Source organism: Ascaphus truei, chromosome 5, assembly GCF_040206685.1.
Source record: "Ascaphus truei isolate aAscTru1 chromosome 5, aAscTru1.hap1, whole genome shotgun sequence".
Classification (NCBI taxonomy): Eukaryota; Metazoa; Chordata; class Amphibia; order Anura; family Ascaphidae; genus Ascaphus; species Ascaphus truei.
In genome coordinates this window covers 291,277,367-291,300,916 of record NC_134487.1, presented here as the reverse complement: position 1 = coordinate 291,300,916, position 23,550 = coordinate 291,277,367, and the positions used below count along the sequence as shown (strand labels likewise).

At 42.3% G+C, this 23,550-nt stretch overlaps 1 protein-coding gene across 3 annotated transcripts in view; it reads right to left on the bottom strand.

Moving 5' to 3' along the window:
* The window catches only part of BRAF (B-Raf proto-oncogene, serine/threonine kinase), a 94,410-nt gene that overhangs the window by 41,303 nt on the left and 29,557 nt on the right, over positions 1–23,550 (bottom strand). For 2 of the 3 annotated variants that reach the window (XM_075602632.1, XM_075602634.1), the window contains exons 6-18: positions 22,595–22,743; positions 20,129–20,248; positions 13,933–14,083; positions 12,172–12,211; positions 10,933–11,052; positions 8,046–8,185; positions 7,840–7,957; positions 7,060–7,144; positions 5,645–5,821; positions 4,930–4,976; positions 4,226–4,344; positions 1,830–1,961; positions 1,280–1,414 (exon numbers count right to left, since the gene is read on the bottom strand). In XM_075602632.1, coding sequence (XP_075458747.1) covers positions 1,280–1,414; positions 1,830–1,961; positions 4,226–4,344; positions 4,930–4,976; positions 5,645–5,821; positions 7,060–7,144; positions 7,840–7,957; positions 8,046–8,185; positions 10,933–11,052; positions 12,172–12,211; positions 13,933–14,083; positions 20,129–20,248; positions 22,595–22,743 — 1,533 coding nt within the window. The remainder of the gene's footprint in view (positions 1–1,279; positions 1,415–1,829; positions 1,962–4,225; positions 4,345–4,929; positions 4,977–5,644; positions 5,822–7,059; positions 7,145–7,839; positions 7,958–8,045; positions 8,186–10,932; positions 11,053–12,171; positions 12,212–13,932; positions 14,084–20,128; positions 20,249–22,594; positions 22,744–23,550) is intronic. The other variant, XM_075602633.1, reaches the window with a different exon arrangement.

Here is a 23,550-nt window from a genome sequence, read left to right as displayed (position 1 = left end):
CAGAAAAAGAATGATATAAAAGCAGCATAGACAGGGAAGCAGACCACATACAGAACTAGGTGAAATAACACAACCATTTTGTTTTCATCTTGGTTTGCTTTAAAGCAGCAAAACAAGTAGCACTGCACCATTTGTTTTTACAGCAGGTTTTAAGCAGGGGTCTCCGAAGCCGAGCGGTGTTCATTTCAGCTCCGAGGAGCCCGCTTCCAGAGATACTTACCTCCGTAGGGGGTGCCGGTATCCCTGTAGAGTGTACGTTTCCAGGTCACGCAGGCCAATAGGAAGCCACAAGGGATGACGTCATGGCTTCCTATTGGTTATTTAAACGTCGCCATTACGTTAGGCACACAGTTCCCTAGCTGCACATACCGGCACCCCCTACGGAGGTATCTCTAGAAGCAGGGGATCCCAGGAGCAGAGATTAACGTGTTTCAGCTCCGAAGACCCACTGCCTCAATCCTGTAATAAAAATTCAATAAAAAATTGCGCAGTGCTGCATGTTTTGCTACTTTAACCTGCAGAAATGGCAAATGATTAGTACTTTCAGAGTAGGTGGGTTTTTTTTGTCACTTTTCTTCACCCAGCAGAGCTTGTTTGGTGTCTGGTTACTTTCAGTGTCTATTAATTGGCACAGAAAACAAGTTTAACCCCAAATTGTGGGGTTTCGTTTTTTACAGTATATTCTGCATCCATAAATCATAGCAAATGATCGGGCACATAGGAGGGATAAGCTACAGTGCCGAATTACAAGAGGATGACAAGTGGGAGGAAGGTGTCTTTGTGAGGAAATGCACAACCATGGAACTTGTGCGACGGGAATACCAAGTGGATACTTCCAGGAGCACGCCGATTGCCAAGTATAACTGATAAGCCCATCCTGCTTTTTTTCCCCTTCGTCATGAGATTAATGGGCTCAGTTACATATACTTGATCAATGGGATGTGTTTTGGGAAACACAATGCCCACTCCAACGCCCAAGGCATGTGCCCCCCAAAAAACACCTATCGTCACTTGGCGCAATTTACTTTTACTTCCTTGATGCCAGAAATATTCTGCAGGTGTAAAAGAAAAACCGCGATGCGAAGTCCACATTATTCAGAACCTTGTGGAATAGCAAGTTATAACCAGTAATGCTATGGCCTTCCGTTGAAACGGATCAGAGGGGAAGGTGTTTATCCTGTACAAATAGCATAGGTTATTCCCTTGGTTGTCTCTAATGAAACCAGTAAACCCATGGTCTGCGACATGTTTATACCCGACGAGCTAGATGTGTCCTTACTTGTGGGAATAAGGGGCGTTCATCTCTCTTCTTCTTTAGACAGTCTGCCATTAGCCTCTTCATAGCTTTGGGACAATTACTTCGAACCTTGCTGAGGTCTGGAGACAGGTAACCTCGGCCAACCATGAATATGATCTTGAATAGCAAAAAAAAAAAAAAGCAGAGTATGTAAACAAGATGCCTGCACCAGAGCTACATGGACAAGATGATTTGGAGGGTCATCTTCCTTTAGACTATATCAGGCAATTGCTTTTATAGTACATTGGAGATTTTCCAAGAAATGAACAGTCACTTATAACTTGCAAGCCTAGAGTGGCCAAGAAAAATATATGGTAGTCCAAACTTGTAGACCACAGTCAACAGCCTAGTTGTGTTCTTACACAGAGGATTACCCATGCTACATAACAGTAGGGTTCCAAACAACCACCCTCTTCATTAACACAAGCGCTCTTGGCACACAACAAAGTGGGTTGTGTGTCACAAACCCAAAAAAATAATAATAATATTTTCCTCAATTATACAACCCAGAAAAGACAGATGTGAAAATTACCTGGTCCCTGTTGTTGATGTTTGAATAGGGTAACTGTCCTGTCATTAACTCATAGAGGACTATGCCAAATGCGTACACATCAGACTGAAAGCTGTATGGATTCTTGTCCTGCATCCTAATTACCTCTGGAGCCTACACGAAGAATAGAAAAATATATACATATATATGAACATAGCATGGGTATGGTGAACAGTTTCTCTGGAAGGGAAGAGTCATACAGTGAGCTGTGTGTTTCAATTGCTGTGTACAGGCATACCTCCGTTTAAGGACACTCACTTTAAGTACACTCGTGAGTAAGGACAAAAATCACCCAATAGGCAAACGGCAGCTCGCGCATGCGCCTGTCAGCACGTCCTCAACAGCAATACCGGCTCCCTACCTGTACCGAAGCTGTGCTCAAGCGGGGAGATTATAGCGCCTGTTACAAATGCGTTATTTACATCAGTTACGCACGTATATGACGTTTGCAGTACAGTACGTGCATCGATAAGTGGGGAAAAGGTAGTGCTTCACTTTAAGTACATTTTCGCTTTACAAACATGCTCTGGGCCCATTGCGTACGTTAATGCGGGGAATGCCTGTAGTTGACATTATAGTATCTACTTCATGGTCTAGCTTTAGTGCAACACAAAAAAAATTGTATTATGTACATTTGAAGATAAAGAGAAGAGCCCACACCTCATAGTGAAGTATATTTTTTACTTGACAACAAACGAATAAATACGTTTTTTATTCTTTCATTGCCAAGTTAAAAAAAAAAAAAATAGACAACACCAGGAGGTGCGCGCTCTTCTCTCGCTCTTTATCTTTAGTATTCATTTGGACGTTTGGGTTGTCTCCAGTTGGAAGACAGCTATACCATCAGGATTGGACTTGATCCTAGTATATCAATATCTATGTTTATATGTGTGATATCAATTTTTATTTATATATATTGTTTTTTTTTCCCCAACTGATACTCCAACATTCATTGAAGGATTCTTTCCTACGAATCACGCACACTGGGTTTGAGCGCATAGGGCTGAGGCTATATATCTTCATTTAATGATGATATGATATCATGACAGAAGATAATAACCTGAGATATTATGTAGGTAATCCATTTGGTGCTTGAGGGGTTAATGAGCTACACTTGTTTTAGCAAAATACAAAATGCTGGGCTTGAAACAGCTCAGAACTGTTTCTTTGGTCTACGCGGAACTTGAAAAGGAACTTACTTGGGGCGGGGGTCCACCCTGGATAGCCCACGCAAGGTGTCAACTGTTCTACACAAATTCTATAGACATGGTCTGGGCAGAGGAGCTTCAAAGCATCCTCCAGAAGGGGTGGGCTTATGCTGCTGCCATGAGTAAAGAATGTATTTAAGACTGGGCAAAGATTTTGAAAATCAGATCTCACCAGAGGCCTGCTGGGAACAAAGCACGTGAGCCTCCTGTTCTGAGCCGGTGGCTTCTGGGGAAAATTCATAGCATTTGGAAAAGTGTAGGATTTCTGTTTTACACTTTTATTTTAAGAAGCTGTTCTGTCTTTTATTGTAACAAATTTTCTGTAATCTAAGAGGTGTGTGTGTGTGTGTGTGTGTGTGTGTGTGTGTGTGTGTGTGTGTGTGTGTTATAGATATATATAGGCTCTGAATGTACTGATTGCACTTCTGGGGAGGGTAGTGATGATGATTCTGGCACATTTAGCTACAAATCATTTTGGTGTCTGAAAGTGCATAGTTATTTTATAATAAACAGGGACCGTAGGCCCTGGCAAATATGACTTTGACCTCTTATTTGCATACCCCAGGTGGTGACAGTGGATAGTTATGATTTGCAATCGAGTAGGGGTTAATATTAACTCACTGGTTCCTTGCGGAGGAGAAAGGTGGGGTGACTAGAGTATCCACGTGTATTAACCCTGGTTGCATATATAAGTCACGTTCTCACTTGTTCATGGCGGTGGTATATTGGGATGGATTTAGGGGCGATGTAACTCATTTGAGGGACCATGGCAAAGGTGAAGAGTGGGGCAGCTGGTGAGCTGTATATTAATCCTTGTTCTGTAGGAGATATTGTCCATTTGACGGACCTTTGCGGAGGTGAAAAGTGGGACCGCTTGCCAGCGCCAGTATTAACCCTTGTCCCGTATGCAGGTCGCGTGCTAGTTGGGTGTCATACGTCATACCTTCACCCCCCTTTTTTTTTCCAGAAGTGGATTTACCGACCAAAACCTGCAAAGCTAATTAACGTATCCGTTTCAATTCCTACTGTTTTTAATTGAAGGTACAACTACATAGAGTATTATTCCATGTTAGCCAGAAATGTCAAAGCAACATTGATAAGCAAAGACGTGATAACTTCTCCTTCAATTCAGAGCCAAAAAAAGGTACCAGTAAAAAGGCCTTTACTAACCATCCAAAGAATGGATCCCGATAACTGTTCAAACTGATGAGACCCGCTCCACCGTGACTTCACTGTGGCGAGACCAAAATCACCGATCTTCACTGTGAGGTCTTCATGAAGAAATATATCTAAAAGGTGTTGAGTTAAGGACTGAAAAAAATAGACATTCCATGAAATGCTCAAGGGCAATAGCCGGCTTTCCTTCATGCTTAAAGTATTCCAGAACCATATTGTTGCGTGAGAAATGTAGGCTTCTTTGCAGGTTGACACACAAATGTGACGTTGCACCCAAAGCTCTGGAGAACTCCCAAGGTAGACTTGTAAGATCTTGGAGGCTCATATATAAATACAACTGGAAAATATTAATGCTAATGCAGTTATAGGTAACAACATCCAATGTTAAGGCGGTAAACAAAACAAAAAAAAACCCCACTACTGGCAAACTCATTACTGTTTTTGTAATTGGCAGTATGTTTTTAATAAAGCAATTGCCAGTCCAAAGGCAAATGTTGTCAGAAGACTCAGACTTTAATGGTGTTCAGAACCAAATGTCAAAACATTCACCTAATATTAATATATAATTCAGATGGGGACAGAACTACATGCTTCACGAGCTCATCAGGTCAGCCCATTGCTCTGTGATACATGGAGATTTGGTGGCAGTTTGCATACGGCGGACTGTCACGGAGGTAGCCGGCATTGTTAAAGGATACTATTGCTCTTCAGATCTCTGTGGATGATCGACTTGGCGTGCAAGTAGCTGTAACAGGAAAATGCGATTACCTTACGTCTCAATACCAGACGCAGCAAGTGAAATGAGAACCGCTCACAGTCCTACAAGTTTAGAAATCTGGCACACAGCCATATTTACAGCTCCATTCAGCCATGGTCAATAGCCTCATTTTAGAGCCTCTCTGATAACGGTGTCATGTATTGCGTACCCAGTGCAATGCTTTTTTAATTATGCTTACCTATCAAGGATAAAACATACAAAAACCAAACTGGATCAGCACTCAAAAAAAAAAATAATGAAGGACTTTTGCTTTCTGTCTCACCAAGTATCAATGTATCAAGAAAAGCAGCAATACAGAATCAGCACACACAGGGAAAGGAAATGTTAGCAGACACACACGTGTGTGCACAATAAAGCAACGTTTCAAGGCCTGCTAGCCCCTTCGTCAGGCTGTATTTTCTTGCCCTGCTGCTGCTTTTTTGATACATTTTGCTTTTGGTCTCACCAAGTGTTTTCTTCAATGGAAGTCCTTTATTATTATTATTTTTGAGTGCTGATCCAGTTAGTTTTTTTGTATACATCTTGCAGCGTGGATGCAATATCATAGCACCTCCAGCTGAATTGTGTTAAGACAGGGCGAGTGTGCTAGATCATTCTACTTTTTCAAGGATAAAACATACATATTCCGTACTTACTCCATGCCCTGTGCGGTCTGCCGTGCTATATCAATAAGTTTGATCATCTCGAATTTGGTCTCTATGATGTGTAGGTGATGATAAAGGCTGGAACCCTCGCACCACTGGGTCACTATTGCCAGCTGGGGCTTGGTGGAGTAGCCCATAAAAAGCAGGATATTGACATGTCGCGTTTTCCTACAACGATGGATCGCAGAAAGATACAGGTCAGCAGTCTTCCCTTTGCACAGGGAGATTTTACCGCCAATAATTTCAATGGCTTATCATATTAAATAAAAACCGGAGATCATACAGTACTGCTTTGTAGAACTGTAGTACTCATACCACAGGATGAGTATGAGGGCCAGGTCAGGTTTTAAGCATATCCCTGCTTCAGCACAGGTAGCACAATCAGAGGCCTGTGCTGAAGCAGCGATATCCTGAAAACATGACCTGTTGGTGGCCCTTGAGGACTGGAGTTGGCCGTCCCTGTTTTAGAGAGTGTTGGAGAATGTCCATAAATGGAAAAACAATCTCCATATCTACGTGCACCTCCCAATGCAGCTGCAGAGCACATGGATGACCTGCTCTGTACTCTCCACAAAAGCTGCTACTGCTAAAAGGATAATGGGCTTTGTCTGACTGTATTTATGTATGCAGCGAATAACTGTGCACTTGCAATACATTCAATAATACAAACTTCAATAATCAAAAGACTTCACGCGTCAGTATTAAGAAAATATATATTACAAGAATATTAAGAGACATTTCGTGAAATTAAACACCCAAAAAAAAAACAAAAGCTAAATATGACAAAAGAATGACAGCGACATCCGGCCAAAGGTAATGAGGCCGCGCCTGATGAAGGTGGTCAGCGCCCTGAAACGCCATGCCAACTCCTTATTGCCTTTGCTAGGATGTCACTTCGTCTGTATGTTCACTATATATTCTCTTGGGATACAAAGAGTGCAGTGTCTCAGTTATTGTATTGGAGTATGTAGTAATGCATCCATTTATATGGGGCCACGTTTACATCGCTGTGTACTTATGCTGTGTATTTATGTGCCTGTATATGCATGCTGTACTACACATGTATGCATCTCTCTATATATTCAAATCACTGGTGTATGTTATACAAAGTTATCATCCCACCACAGAGGAAACTGGTAAGAGACCGGAAAAGAGCCATGGGAAGCTTGCCTTGCTGGTTCTTTAAAGTGTGTGTGTGTTTTTGTGTCAACAGCAGCACCCCCCAGAAAAATGTGTCTGGAGTTGTTACTGTAAACAATTTACCTTTAAGAAACATTGTCACATTGTGTGTCATTTGACATGAGAATCCTGTATCCTTTTGGACAGACTAATCTTAACTACCGTGCTTCAACTTCTAAACATAGCGTGCACTGCCTGACCCATACAATCACTACAAATACTGTTACCGAAGAACGCCAACTTCATTCTTAAAGGCCTGTAGTTGCTGAGGTGTTGGCGCAGTTACATTCAACATTTTCACTGCTACGTCCCCTGAAAAAGAGCCACACAATAGCAGTATTACAATGAGTTAGGCAGAGAGAAGAGGCGGAAAAGCTAGTGTGTGTCAAAATGCATGCGTTAGAAATGGATGCTCACTAATGTATCCGTTCAGTAGTACAACAGTTTGGCGCTGAGCAGTGGGATAGAATAAGAAGCTCTTCGCTGCCCAGTGGAGCCCAAATTCCACTGAATTGGTGCTGGGAGGGGATTCTTGTCCCAGCAGGTGCACGGCTCATTTAAAGTAGTAATTGTGCTGCTCTTCGTACACCATTCAGAAAACGGCCCCTCTCTCAAAATACGGTTTTCAATACATTTGTGACATTTTTCATTCCTTCGAGACTAAACTCCCAAAAAATAGTATCACAGGTGGATTTAAATGGAAATAGCAAAATCGACAATTTACCTGTAGAATGTAGGATGAATAAATAATCTAATTATTAAAGAGATTACGTAAAATTGATAAAATTCTCAAGTTACCATGGAAAAAGGACAAGTATCTAACTTGATATTTATATATACGGTGTATAACCGACTTTCCTTTAGATTACTAAGCACGCCACCGCCATTAGTATTGATGGGCCTAAGTGGGAACCTATAAGGAAGTACAAAGCCAACCATTCCCAATGGATTAAGGCAGTAAAGAAAACCCCAATCAACTTTTAGAAGAAACAAGAGAGAGACCATACCATGCCACTTTCCCTTATACACTGTCCCAAAGGATCCAGAACCTATTCTCTGCCCGACTGTTATCTGCCCGTCTGGTATCTCCCAGTCATCACTGGAGTCTCGACGTCCAAGAGTTTTCTGGAAGACATTGCAAAATGTAGCAGTTCTGTAAGAATATAGGGTGTCCTATCACACGGCGCAGTCTGAGTACGCGTCAGTCGCTCACCATTCGATTTCTATCTTCCGAGGAGGAAGAGGACGACTTGCGCTCTCTTTGCTGCCCCGGGGATTTCTGCAACGCCTTGACATTGGTGAGAGAGCCAGGGAGAGAGGCCGGAGGAGTAGCTGATAAACCTGGTGTTGAACCTGTTTTTTTTCCCCATATAAAATAAAATAAATTAACAATACAGTAGCACAGTCAAGTAAACATAAAATACAAGTGTTCATTAATGGCAGTGTGCTCTATTATAGCAGAAACAAAATCCTCTCTCGCTCTCAGTGAATAAGTTATGAAAAAGGTATATTCAGAATTGGAGTGTCTCCTATTACAGAATAGCACCGATCCGTCTGAGCGGGTTTCCAGTTCCAGAAAGAAAACATACTTATGTTTTCAGCTCATGTTCAAACTAATGGCCTGCAAGAGCCAATAAAAAGTGACTGTTAAAAGGCACCCAGTGCTTTCATCCTACGGGGAACAGCCAGTGAAGCATTGCCATCTGACTGGCTTGTGTACAAGACTTCCTTAGCTGACGGCCCATTATGACCATCCAAAGCCAGGGTGGTCAACTCAAGTCCTCAAGGGTCACCAACAGGTTGGGTTTTAAGGATGTCCCTACTTCAGCACAGGTGGCTCAATCAGCGGCTCAGTCAATGACAGAGCCACCTATGCTGAAGCAGGAACATCCCTAATACTTGGCCTGACGGTGGCCCTTGAGGACTGGAGTTGGCCACCAGCATGGACCTGGTAATTTAGAACCAATGGTCTTTTACGAGATCTAATAAAAATGTTTTGGTATTTGGAATAGTTGCTTTTAACCCTTGAGGGATCAGAACGGCATTACTCTACTCGTCACCAGCAAGAGTTCGTTATCACCAGGCAACTCTCTGCCGGAGAGACCTGACAAACATCTACCAGCAAAAAAAAACCATATCCAGAACAGTGCATTAGTTTGCATTTTCTGCATCATGTCCTCATGACATACTAACATATAAACACTGCATTTCTTGCTATAAAGATAACTACTTTTGAACTAAGTTGGTTGTTACCAAATCCCTTTTAGATTGCTGTCGTGTTAAAACAGAACAGACACTCAACTTGGTTAGGTTTTACTTGGTAGTTTCATATTAAATTAGCTGCAATTTTTGGAGCCACTGTCATTAAGTGACTTTTGATCTCATGTAGAAATTGTATAATCTTTAAAAGTAGTGTTCCATCTTCGATTCTAAAAATGTATATCTAACGATTATAAGGAATGCCAATTTACACCTTACTTATCTGATGTCAAATGGTCAATGTTCTTTTAAAATGGCCACTAAATATGATTTAAAAGGAGCATGTAAAGTAGAAACCCATTCAGCCGGTGATTACAAAACGTTGCATAACAGCCCCAGAGATGTTTATGGAATAAAAGTAACTCCAAATGAAAGAGAAAAAAGTAATGTTGTTAGCATTAACAAGTGCTGTAATAAACAAGACAAAAAACAAAGGCAATCTTATTAAAGTATGTGCCAAAAATGCTTAGAGCAGTGTTTCTCAACCAGGATGCCGGGGAACCATGGTATGCCGCGACCTTCTGCCAGGGATGCTGCAGCCCCGGAGAACAAACTGCTAGATGATCAGAGGGTACCTCCCGCGCTGCCTGGAGACTTGGAGGCTGCGATCTGCCTCTCCTCTCGGCCCAGAGGAGAGAGAGAGAAGCCACCATCTCCAAATAGTGCACGACGGCCCGCTGAGCAGCTGACAAGTTTTAGGTGTGTGGGAGGAGGAGAGAGGCGCGAGGGCTTTGGGGAGGAGAAAGGTGAGGGCTTTGTGTGGGGAGGAGGAGGAGAGGCGCGAGGGCTTTGTGTTGGGAGGAGGAGAGAGGCACGAGGGCTTTGTGTGGGGAGGAGAAAGGTGAGGGCTTTGTGTGGGGAGGAGGAGGAGAGAGGCGCGAGGGCTTTGTGTGGGGAGGAGGAGAGAGGCACGAGGGCTTTGTGTGGGGAGGAGAAAGGTGAGGGCTTTGTGTGGGGAGGAGGAGGAGGAGAGAGGCGCGAGGGCTTTGTGTGGGGAGGAGGAGGAGGGGAGAGGCGCGAGGGCTTTATGTGGGGAGGAGGAGAGAGGCGCGAGGGCTTTATGTGGGGAGGAGGAGAGAGGCGCGAGAGCTTTGTGTGGGGAGGAGAAAGGTGAGGGCTGTGGGTGGGGAAGGTATGCGGGGTAAGCAAGAAAAGGGTGGAGTAAATGTGATACTTTTAGGATTGATAGAGTAGAAGGGTGTTGTGTAAAAATGGGTGATAAATGTGGGTGTGCTGCGTAAGAGAGAAAGTATGATGTGCAACAGGGAATGTGGAGAATGTAAGAAGATGGCAAGTGGGTATGTGCTTGTGAAAAAGGAGTGAGCAGGGGTGCCCCAAGATTGTTAAAAAAATCCTACGGGGTGCCCCTGCTCAAAGGTTGAGAACCACTGGCTTTGAGACAGGATATGAACGGGTTTCTTTTAAAAAAAAATTGGTACACTTTAAAAGCCCACATGTGAAAAAGAGTAAAAAAAAAAAACTTTAGCCAAACACACAGTTCTTCCCCCGAATAAATCAGCGTGCAGGGCAAATTACAGAAGTGGAACGTGGCCTGAGTTTGGTTTAAAAAGTGACAGAATTTCTCAGCAAAAAAAAAAAAAAAAAAGGGTAAGATTTTAGGAATGGCATTCTATAGGAAAACTTGTCATGCATGTACACAGGCTGTGTGTGCATGTAAATTAGCATAGAAAAAAACCACACTTTTTTTGAAGCATAGACCCTGAAAAGAGCGTACTCCGTGTCTTGCATACTTTACTTCCGTACAAATGCTGTAAGCAGAGGTATAAAACTGGCTATTATTTGGTGTTGGAGGGGGTAGGTGAAATAAACAGCCCAACTACCTCTGTAAACGGGGTCAGACTCAAAATCAAAGACTATTTCACTGGGGAGAGTGTGTAGGAGTGGGCTGGGGTTCCGAGAGTGGTATTTCCGAAGGCAGCGGGTCGGCTGGACCATGGGGGCTGCGGGAGAAACACAGGTGTAAAGAAAACAAAAAAAGGGATTTTTGGGGAATGGGTGGAGAGAGGAGAATTGAAGAGGGGCAATCAAAATGTAATAGCAAAAAAAAAAAAAAAAAGTTTTAAGGGGAGGTTAGAATCAACAGGACAAAATCTGCAAAATATCCCATGTACAGACAAGTAATCAACAATTTCACAGAGGGAATCTCAATTCAAGCTGCATTTTTTTTTTAACGTTATTTATTTTTTCCCTTTAATAGGTGCATCAATACAATCCACACAATGATTCATTAGCCAAGTTGCCGATTGATCCGTTCGCCTGCGATTAATCTGCGAAGATTCGGCTGGGGGGGTTCACTAAATGGCCGTCAGTGCAGCAAAAGAGGATCCAAAGATGCAAAGTTCTGTGGGGAAGATCATGTGACCAGGCAGTCACTAGATACAATTAGTGCACTGCTAGAGAGAGGGCAGGGCTCACAAAGGGGTGTGTCAGAGCCTGGTTCAGAAGAGGAAGGGGGTGTGATTTTGTAAATGGTTGCTATAGAAACAAAGGCGGCTTGTTATATTATAATACATCAAAAAGGTAATTCAGGCTTTTTTTTTTTCTAAATGCTACAAGTATTTTCTCATAGTACAGAACTTATTTATATATATTTTACCGATTGTAAGTAATCTGATGTAAGGAACCTCACACGCTCCTATGTATATGTGCAGACCACAATTTAGTAGCAGAGGAATGTATCAAAATACAAACCGAACAATTTTATTACCAGTAAACATATAGTTTATCATTTTTTTTTCCCCAAGGAGAATACCAGGGACATTGAACTGTAACGAGAGAAGTATGGATGCTTTCTAGTACAAGATATCATTAGCATTTGAATATCTTACCATAAAAGAATGCCTAGCCAATCGAGAAACACAGTGAGGATGTAAGTAGTACGTTCGAACATACTTCTTTTGTGCCGTAACTGATGAGGCAGGATAGGCAAGTGAAGGGTTTTTGTTTAGAAGAGAAGCCATATACCAAAATACCAACGCAGCATAAAAATGCAAGTCAAGAATGGATCGTTGCCGAAAGCTGTTGAAGCAATTCCTTGAGTGGAGCTCAACGCCACTTACCTTCATCACTTCGCTGGAGGCCCTGGTCTCGAATCAAATCCTACAATACAAGAGCACGGGTTGGGTTTATATCCGCCTGATCAATCTGGTCATACTCTGGTGATAAAGCCTACAAAAGTCCAGCTGAAAGAATTTTACAAGCTAAGGGAATCCTGTTAATAAATGGATTTCCATGCTCATAACACTTTGCTTTAGTTCAGGGGTTCTCAACAGCAGTCCTCAAGACTTCACAACGGGTCAGGTTTTCAGGATCTCGGCTTCAGCATAGGTGGCTCAATCAGTCCTGGCTTCAGCACAGCTGGCTCAGTCCTTGACTGCTTAAGCTGGTATCTCCAGAATACATGACCTGTTGGGGGGGGGGGGGGGGGGAGGTTCTTGAGGCTTGTAGTTGAGAATCCTTGCTCTAGTTGCTTCTCAGGCTAAAGTTCAGCTCACCTATGTCAGTGGAATTTGTCTTAAAAACGTACTGCCAAGCTTAGAATAGTCTTCTATTATTAGATCCCAAGGTTAGTACTTGAAATGCATTAACACACAAATGGGGCGCAAAAAAAGAAAAAACAAAGATTAAACCCCCACAAGGCTCGTGGTGTAAAAACCACCACTCCAAACAGAACAAACAATTGCCTTAGGATGTAAAAAGGAGGAAAAGAAAGTCCAGCTGCCATAAAATGAAAACCTTATTTCCTTAACTTCTGTATGCGAGTGTCCTCGTGGAGCGGCTCCGCTGCTTCCGGGTTACGTCATCACGTGTCTCCAGGCGCAGCTATGACCTCACCACTCTACCCGTTTCGTGTCGACTGAACACTGTGCGCCCCATTTGTGTGTTAAATAGTACTTGAAATGCACCTTTCACATGATACAGACCATTTTTTCTTTGCAATGTAATTTATGAGACCAGGTATCAGAGGGAGGGAGAGAGGGAGGGAGGGAGAGAGAGAGGGAGAGAGGGAGAGAGAGAGGGAGGGAGAGAGGGAGAGAGGGAGAGAGGGGGAGAGGGAGAGAGAGGGAGAGAGGGAGACAGATCCCCTATTTCCGGAGATACCTCCGAAGTAGGTGCTGGTAGCTGCTCCAATTCAGCAAGCTTGGATTTTAAGTTTGAAGCTCCTGCGTCATATGGGCCAATAGGAAGCCACACCGATGACATCATAACTTCCTATTGGCCCGCAGGCTGGGAAATAGGCGAAGAGCGGATATATTGTGAACCCTGGTAACCGAGGAGAGCAGCTACCGGCACCTAATTCGGAGGTACGTATCTCTGGAAGTAGGGGATCCATTTCAGCTACGTGAACGGGGTTCAGCTCCGGACACCCCTGCTTCAACACACACACACAAATCCCCCCGCCTTGGATTGCCGCTAACTTCTACATTGCACCGGAGGAAGGTAGATCTCTGAAATGTTGGGCGTTTGCAACCTTCAAATAATCCACTTTATTGTACTATAATGTCTGGTGTAAGACTTTATTAGAACAGTGCGACAAGAAGATATCCAGTTTCAAGTTTAACTTCTACATGATATACATTTTACATTTCATGCCGTATACCTATGATAGCATAAATGTTTGAGTGGTAGCAAAGCCTCTTCAGAGTTCACAATGGTTTCCCCTGGGACAGAGACACAGAGACACAGAGACACAGAGACACAGAGACACAGAGACACAGAGACACAGAGACACAGAGACACAGAGACACAGAGACACAGAGACACAGAGACACAGAGACACAGAGACACACTAAAACAGAACTAGAATGATAGAATCTTACATCTATGTTGACAGGCTCGATTGTGTTTATGTGCACGTTTGGTGCTGAAGACGAACGGTCCCGCTGGCCAAACTGATTTCTGTGATCCTCGTCCGCTGGTCGGAATGGCTGAGGAATGGGGATGGACTTGGACGGAGAGCTACTTTGCAGACTGGGTGGTCCGGGAAATGAAGCCAAGGAAGGAGGAGTTATTTTAGGTCTTGCACAAAACATTCATTCTACAAAACGGCACAATAATAAAAAAAAAAGTAGAAATACAGATTAACCACGACATGCCGGCATCAATTTCTGCAGTAAAATGACGGCTTGGAGATCAGACATATCTAGGGATGGTTTGTTTTCTTGACGTGTGGAAGGGAACCATGTATAAAATTCTGTATTAAAAGAACAAATTGACTCTTACAGGACTGGTTTAAGGGATTTCGTAATGAAGATTTCAATTGGAAAAGCGTGTATGTATGTGTGTATATATTGTTTTTTGCAAGTGTAATTTTTAGTGTTGCAACACGCAAGCAGAAATACTGTTCCACTGCCCAATGTAGGATAAGAATGAGCTTTTATAATGCAGCTTTAGACCACCAAAATTGACCTTGAGAGTATATTATAATAATGACCAATGATAAGAGTAGTGAAGCTGAAAAATGACTTGTCAAGTTGATAGTGATTTGCAGCAATAATTCAAAGTTAATATGATCATCTATCTAATCATTACACTTCATTATTATTTGTCCTTCCAAGTCAGATGTTTCTCCTAACGAAAAAAGGTAAAAACCAAGAGAGAATGACGAAGAGGAAAATATTGGTGAATAAAAGTATAAAATAAGCTGTGAAAATGGGAAGATGCATCAGAAGGAACCCTAGTTTTAGGTGGTGTAATACACCAGCACCAAATCTTGCACTTCTGGTTTAAATGGATAAAAATGTCAAATTAAGCATAATTTCTTACCGAGTTGTACCTCTTGTAGCAGCCCAGCTGCAGGTAACATAAAAGGAAACACAAGGGGAACACCCCCTCACACACCCCCCCCCCCGCCGCCAATTTTACAAAAACACACACCAGAATACCTACATTATTCCTATTTTAGGAATGAAATTTTTGCGGTGTTGTATACAGCAGAAAAATATGCACAATAAGTGCATGTGCAGCTATATAACGAATAATTTAATTTTGACGGACTTGCCCAAGGTCACACAGTCAGTGTAGGAAGGCAGAAGAGTGCACAAGCTCGTGGGGCCTGAACCCCAACACCTTGGCCATTACCCCGCTGTACAAAATAGAAGCCCCTTAAATATTTTTAGTGCATGTCACTAGATATAAATATATTCAAGTAGAAACAGAAATCCTCAATAGGAGACACAGAGCAAAGCTCAACTCACAGTATTCTCAATGCAGCATCTTCCATTTATTTGAAGGAACAGTGGAGAGTGAAACGTGTCAGGTCCCATATGGACCTTTCATCATTGAGAATTTCTGTTTCTACCTATGTTGTCGTCTATTTGTGTTGGCCACACATACAGACTTGTCCTCATTGAAGCTTTGTCCTTAATTTCTTCTGTATAATTTCCATACAAAAACAAAACAAAAAAAGGGGGTGTTCAGCTCATGGCTACTTCACTTTTAGTTTACTACGACAATTAGGAGTGGCTCCAGTATTGGGTAACATCACCCAGGCTGAACACACTGCTGATGGTTCCGTTGCCCGCATAGTCACCACTGCACATTCAAAAAGGAACAAGTAGCAGACGTGGTTAAGGCCTCTAAAGAGCAAGACCAGCTGTGTGACCTTTGGTTTATTCCCTTCACAACCTTAAATAGGTCCTACAGGGCAATGGCCGATACCAACAACTTCAACAGGGTACTAGAAATCCTTTAGAAATGAATTGGAATCTCCAAGCATCCCAAAAATGTCATTAACAAAAGGTAATGTTTTAAGGATATGTAAAAAATGACACACTGAAGGTAAAACTATAAATATATCTTCAAATTGAGCACAAAAGGCATCCCATGACCGCGCATTAAAAAGGAAACATTGCAGCTTTGATGTAGAGCGCTACAGGCAGAGTTCTCTGTAGCACTTCGAGTGAACTAATCCTTATAAATGCTCAGTCATGGAGTTCTTGTTATGAAACAGACAAAAACAGAAAAGCACAGACTTTGCATTGGGATTGGACTACAAAAGTATTTATAGTGTTTCCAGACAGGGTCATAATGAACCCTAGCCATTCCGTGGGCTGCAAACAAAGACTCAATAGTGACAAGTCAACATCTGCTATTTAAAACAAGAGCTGTAACATTTATATCCAGGCATAAATCTGGTCCTATGTTTTGCTTTATTTGTAGCCAGGAGATTGACACACATTTGCGGCAACTATATTAAATACAAAATTTGCTCCAAAATTAGCACGTCTGCATGACCGGTGGATTCAGTTTTACATTACATTTCTTACCCCTTCCCTGCTCATTACACGTGCTGCAAAGCCCGCAGTGACCGACAATATGCGGCAGGATAGAATACAAAGGCTTATGGTTCTTCCACTAAAACTGATGCTAATCGCGTCCCTATGTAAAAACTGGGTGGAACTGGATAGACGCAGGAGTACACAATAAGGTTAAAATTGACCTCTACTATTTTGAGTTTAAAACCAGGCTTATTTACACAAGGATGAGATAAGGAAAAATTCATCAACATTTTCTTGTATTTGTCCAGCACAACAGGACACACACGTGGGTTAATTTAGCTCCTACGCTCAAGGTAGGACAGGACAAATGTTGGCCAGAGCAGATAGAAGACAGGTCAGTGGGTTTCCCCAGTACTTTTGGGTGCTACATTAGAACTGAATAATACAGAAGACACTGACCCGACATTGCTTCTTGAAATCAGAGTTGATTCACAATGAATGTACTGCTGGGCAAGGAAGAAAAGAAAAGTAAATATTCTCTCTATTCCCGTTTCACGGCAGTCTTTTCCTGATGTTAACCCAGTCAACGCTGGTGACATTTCTCGGAGGAAACTTAATAAAAATCTTTGACAAGATCTCTTGCCAAGGCCTGTAGAGACCACTTGTCTGATGTGGTCTGTTGTCAAGCCTCCGACTGCATTAGGCTACGGCCCCAGTCACTGCATGCACGCGTGCTTCAGAGCGCCATGGGGCACGTCCATGATGTCGTGCCTGGTTCCCCCTCATTGGCTGAACCGCCGCCGTGACCATCGCTCGGCCGCCGGCCCAAAAGACAAAAATCTTGTCTTTTGGCAAAGGTGGTAGCACATCGCGCTTTCTGCACGCGCAAGAAATGACTGGGGCCGTCGCCATAGCGGGTCGTTTTTTGTTTCTTCCGAGCACGCCAAAGCGCGCTCAGCAACAAGCAGTGGGGACGAGGCCTTAGTTTCTGGATCCCTGGTGCCAGAAAGCATTTGGTTTGTACCCTGTATTCCAATTCATTCTGTTCTTTTAGGGAAAGAAACAAAAAACTTGTTGGCCACGAAAGGCGAACTGAAAAGCACCATCACCTTTCACTCTGAAGGATCTTAAATCTGGCTCCTCGAAAGACTGGTCTAAAGAATTTCATCAAGCATCAGTTTTGGGGTAGGAATTCCCTCATCAATTATCAGGTCTAAATTTGGATCAAAGATATGAACTGTTAAATGGATTTGCACACAATTAAAATTGGGTCCAATTTGTCTTCCAACCAGGAATTTAGTCATAGAGCCCTCCGAGTGGTAGTTGCAAAAGCTTGGGACCTTGCAGTAAGTCTGATGGAGGTTAAAGTGACTTTTTTTTTTTTTAAATCCTCCATGTTCACCATCCATGCTCATGAGGCTCTAATAATGCATGCTGTTGGAACAGCTGGTTTGTTCTCCGGGCAAGTTTTTAGAATTTCTTTTTTTTTTTTAATCCATTGCATCCCTTAATGATGAACTGCCAATGAAAGGGTACATTTTTCTTCCTGGTCAGGCATGATACAGGGGGGTCCACTTTTGGAACAGCTTCCCAAGGCACTGCATATTATTGTTGAAATGGGTGCATTTGATGAAACCTGTTTGAGACCGTCCTTTTCCTAGACGGCTTCTGCTAAGCCCTTTGGAAGATATTTTTAATTGTAGTGTGTACCTAGAAAGAAACAATCCTTTATGTGGCCTGCGAAAATGGCATCTTGTTTCTTCGTTGGCTTCGTGGGATCTACTTCCTTCACTGTTCTCGTGGCCTTAATTAATTTTCTATGTTTCTATGTTCCCTAGTCTTCCAAGGAAGAGGACATATGCAGAGAATAATTGATCTTGTGATCTGAGAGCAATTGTACTGCTTCCCATGACTGTGAATATGGGGGAGCTATAGAAGTAAAAACAAACTGAGAATGATAAGGCGGCTCTTTTGGTTGCTGCAAATGTTCCAAGGTTTGCTGCATAGGGGAAACGGAGTAGAACTTCCTCCGCAGTGAGATACGATTCAATATTTGCATAATATCTTTTAATACTGATCATGAAAGAGCGCGTGATTTTTTTAGGCTTCCCAGAAGACCCTTCAGAAGATTTGACTTCTTGATTTCACCCTGCCCCCCCCCCCCCCCCCCTCCCAAACAATGTCTGGAGTAGTCAACACTTTAGGGATCTGCCAAACAGTACCGGAAGTGATGACCGTATCGCATCACTTTCGGGATGCTGCGGAACTGTATGGTTACTGGGAGACTGGACGATTGGTCGCGTCTCCTGGAGGGCCACAGATTGCAGACTTCTGCAAATGGCTGCTTCTGGAACAGAACCAGATGGTCCGACATATCCACACACCAGAGCTTCAAGGTGGGGGTAATGTAATAAAAGGAACCCTTCCAGCAAGTGCCAAATAAAACAAAAACATAAATATAACCTTAAACAGCAACACATGTTCTGCAACCTACCTATGAGTAGGACAGAAAATAGACCAGGTGAGGTAGTTACCGGTCATATACCTTCTTTGATCAACGTTCTTTTCTGACCTACCTAGAGGGAGGGGTCGTTAACTCACAAGTGTGTACCTACATTGTTGGACCAGGAAGAACCAAATGTAATACTGTATATTATTTTCCAACGGCTTCAATTTATACAGAGTTAGACTCGTACCAATGCTCATTCTCTTTTCTCGAGGTGAGATATTTTCAAAGAATTATACGCGTAAAATATGCATGTTATATGCAGAAATATGCATTATGCATGCAAAAATATGAAACAATTTCATTATCACCTCCAGTTGAATAGATTAGTTATTTCCATAGTATATGAAGAGATATTATGCCTGGGGAAACGAGAAGCCGTGGTAAGATTTCCCCGATGAAACTAATAAATATCACAATTACGTTTACTATTCTAACCAATAAATGCATAGATTTCTTCATTTGCATACCATATGAATTTGCCCAACCAGACCCAACCTGCTCTTAAAAAAGTTATTTACGCACTATTTGAACACGCGCGAGCATTTTAATGAACACAGCAGGATGCATTTCTGTGCAAAATTACCAAACCCCCATTCTGCTAGTTTAACGAATACACTTCAATGGCACTGTACTGCTAACAACCTTTGTAGTTAACAAAGTGAAGAACTGACTCAGGCAAGCACCGACTCTTTGCTGACATAATTAAATATGCAAGACTAACGGAGTATGCACCTTGTAGAAAACCTGCAGGTGAGAAGCACCCATCGGTTTACAAAAGTGGATTAGAGACCAGAGGTTTGGGAGCTGTAACGTTATCTCTGCTACAATGATTAGAGCACATGGCCTAAGAAGAGTGCTATTAAATTATACCAACCCAACTACCATGAGCATATGTTCAATGCCCAAGCGGAAATTATGAAACCATCTTTCGAGCTGCCACTGATAAAACCACACCAGTGTTCCCATCCCGTTGTTCTCTTGGCAGGTCCATCTATTACATCATGAGAGGATTTGTGAACACAGGGAGCATTTAAAAAGGTAAACAACATTTGCAGCTGTAAAAATAGATGTTTGTCGTAATTATCCATGGTGGTCTAAATAGCCACAGCATCTGGTGGAGTGCAATGTTATCTCCAGTATTCTCTAAATCCCACCCTCCAGAGACAAACAGAAGAAAAGAGAATTCATAATGCAGCTGTTTTGCAATTAGAACAGGCTTGTATAGATTTAGGTCGAAAGCTCACATTGGCAAAGGTTATACATTTAAAAAAAAAAAATAGATCTTACCCAAAGGCATCAGGAGGGGGTGAAGGACAACAAGACCCAACACCTGGAATAGCTTCTTCAAAAGGAGCTTCCTCCTGATATATTGGGTGGTGTTCAAAGAACTTGGAGACAAACAGCAAACTGTGAGGCAAAAACACAATGACAAGAAAAACTAGCCTAACTTGTGCAATAATCCAGAGAAATCGCAAAGATTGAAACAAAAAGCAGAGAAATGCCAACATGAAAATATTGAAGTCAACGTGAAGAAACTATTCTACTGTACCTACATGTAGTATGGTTTTAACTTGTCTTTATGAAATCCTGTACATCTGTCATGTATCTCCCAACACTGTATATTTTTGTTATAAATTACTGTATTATTTTGTTGAGCCCAAACCTTCATACAATAAATATCCCTGGTGGATAGGGCATTTATATTCTGTAGGTATAATTAAAGTTTAAAAAGTGTTCCCCAGAGCAGTGTATATCTTTGGTATAGATCAAGGGTGGTCCCTGCAATCACTCACCCCACAATCAAAATGGGGCAACTCCCATCCAGGGGATAATATTCCAAAAATAAAAAATAAACACAGCAAAAGAGGGTCCAAAAGAGCGAGTAGAAGTACAAATACATGTTATACAGATAAAGTGCAATACAAAATGGTGCATGTAAGCTGCTGAGTATCGGGCTTGTGTTTAATTAATAATGCAGAGATTCTTGTGCTGGATTCATAGATCCCCACAGAAAATCAAACGTCTTCATTTTTCAATCGGCACACTTTGGGGGCTTCCTTTCCTGTGTTCTAAGCAGCACCGCCGCTCTGCAAGGTCACTCCCACTCCCCCTCCCCCCCCCCCGTCCGGTGGTACACACAGTGGCCAACATCAATGAGCAATGACGTCACCTCTGAGCTCAACGCGTTTCGCTGCTTGTTTAATCAGGTGGTCAGTCATTCATTTTGGGCTCCTTAAATAAGCCCTAAAGCCACACGATTATAATTAACCCACGAGGGTCATAATACTTAATACCAACATTACATTACAATCAAATGTGTTGATGTAACATCTCTCCATTAGGGACAATGCAGAGATGTGCAAAACTAACGTAAATAAACAAATAAAAATAAAAAATAAACATTGTACTGGAGTTTTATATATGGCGTTGATTTTTTATCACCGCATGGAGGATATGTAGTGTGTACATACATTCATATATTTAAAGTAACACATAATTATGTATCTTTTCAAATAAAAATTGTGCTTTAGGGCTATTTAAGGAACCCAAAATTGATTAACTGACCACATGATGAAACAAGCAGTAGTTCAGAGGTGACGTCATTGCACATTGACGTTTGCCACTGTGTGTACCAGCAGGGAGTGAGCTGGCAGAGCGGCCGTGCTGCTTATAACGCTGGAAAGGAAGGCACCAAAGTGGGCAGATTGAAAAATAAAGACGTTCGAACAGCTGTGGAGATCTTTGGATCAAGCACCTGAAGCTCTGCATTATTAGCATCAATACCCTACTAGCATCCACTCTACCTTAAAGACACTAGCTTAAGGAAGCATACGAGTAGCACTGTGGCTAATATTATACACGATTCATAAAGCTTGGCCCCCTGCAGATGCACTTACCAGAATGCTTTTCTACTGTCTCTGTACGTTCTTCCTACCAATTAGATTGTAAGCTCTTCGGAGCAGGGACTCCTCTTCCGAAATGTTACTTTTATGTCTGAAGCACTTATTACCATGATCTGTTATTTGTATGATTGTCACGTGTATTACTACTGTGAAGCGCTATGTACATTAATGGCGCTATATAAATAAAGACATACGCACATACATACATTATCTAAACACAGGCCCGACATACCACAGCTAAATGTCTTACATGTGCCATTTTGTATTGCACTTTATCTGTATAACAAATATATTTGTGCTTCTACTCACTCTCTTGCGCGGCTGTGTGTGGCATAATTAAAGCAGAAGATGCTATCTGTATCTCGGGTTGCAAGCCCTTTAAATAAATAGTGATAAAGTTGAAGCAACAGTACATCTCTCTCAAGGTTACAGAATGAGCTTTGCTGGTGATGCGCTAATTCTTTCCCCGTAGAGAATTCTGGTGATGTAACCTGCTAAAGATTTGTATTATAATCCAAAAGATTTTAGGCTGTTTTCTCAAGGTGCTCCACATGGGCAAATATCACATCAATAAATCCTCTCAAATTAACCCTAGAAATCACAACGGTCCATGATAACAGTACTTTGCAGGTTGTGCATTTCTTGGAAGAATATGCACGTTATAATTATTACAGAAGTCTCATTTTTGCAGACTGGAAGATGGGTGTTGCGGATACAATAAAACACCATCTGTAGAAACCTACGAGATTCTAAATTCGACCATCTTCATATCGGTTCAATACGAGGTGCTATCACCCTCAAAAAGTAACCCAGTGTAAGACATTAGGAATGTTTCATTCTGGTAACTTACTCAAGCCGGTCGTAGTTAACGCACATAAGTGGCACCTCCGTGCTGCACCGCTGGTGGAACTTGTATCCACACGTCTGACAGCGGAATCCCTGGAAAAGCAGCTTCCGGCAGAAGTCGCAGAATGCCAATGTGAAGAACGTTTTCCTTACCTAGGAAGCCAAAAATTAGCAAGGACTGTTAACTCCATTACTGAGAACTCGGGCCATATATACTAAGTTGTGCTAAGTCTTAAGGCACCTTACTACTTATTGAAGTGACTTAGTTAATATGGATCCTTATCTTGAGACTGCATCCCGTAGCAATCCCTAAAAGGTAGTCGTGTTCTCCCACCTCAAAAAAGGATCGCAAGCACTTCCCAAATTAACCAGGCAACAGAAAAGCGCTAACAATCACGTCTTGTTTTCCTGGGGAAATAGATGTTACCTTCCAAAAAACACTCCAATATTGGAGACAAATTTTTTTTTTGAATATTTTGTTGTTATAGGTTAAATCAGGGGTGAAGCTGCACCCCCCTGCCTGCTCCCTTCACTGCTCGCGCCCCCCTTACCTCTATGGTTGGCGTAAAATGACGTCGTGGGTCATGTGACGTCGCGTGGCCCGGCAGCGTCATGGCGCCGTGTTGCCATAGCGACGCGTCACACCAGCCCTCTGAATTACGGTAAGTAGAGTTGCAGGGGCCTCACGCGATCCCCCAGCATTTAATTTAAATGCCATGGGAAAGAGCGCGGGGCCTCTGCAACCGCCGAGTTCCCCCTGAAAAATCCCACCCACACCCCCCGGTTTGTGCCCCCCTGGGTTAAATAGTACCATAAAAAGACGCATGTCATTTTAGAAAATTCACAACTACAACATATTTTTTTTGAATGTTTTTTTCACTAAATCATAATTATTGCAATTATGCAGCATTTATACAAGAGCTGCTAGTTCTATAATTATTCAATTACTGTAGGGGCTAT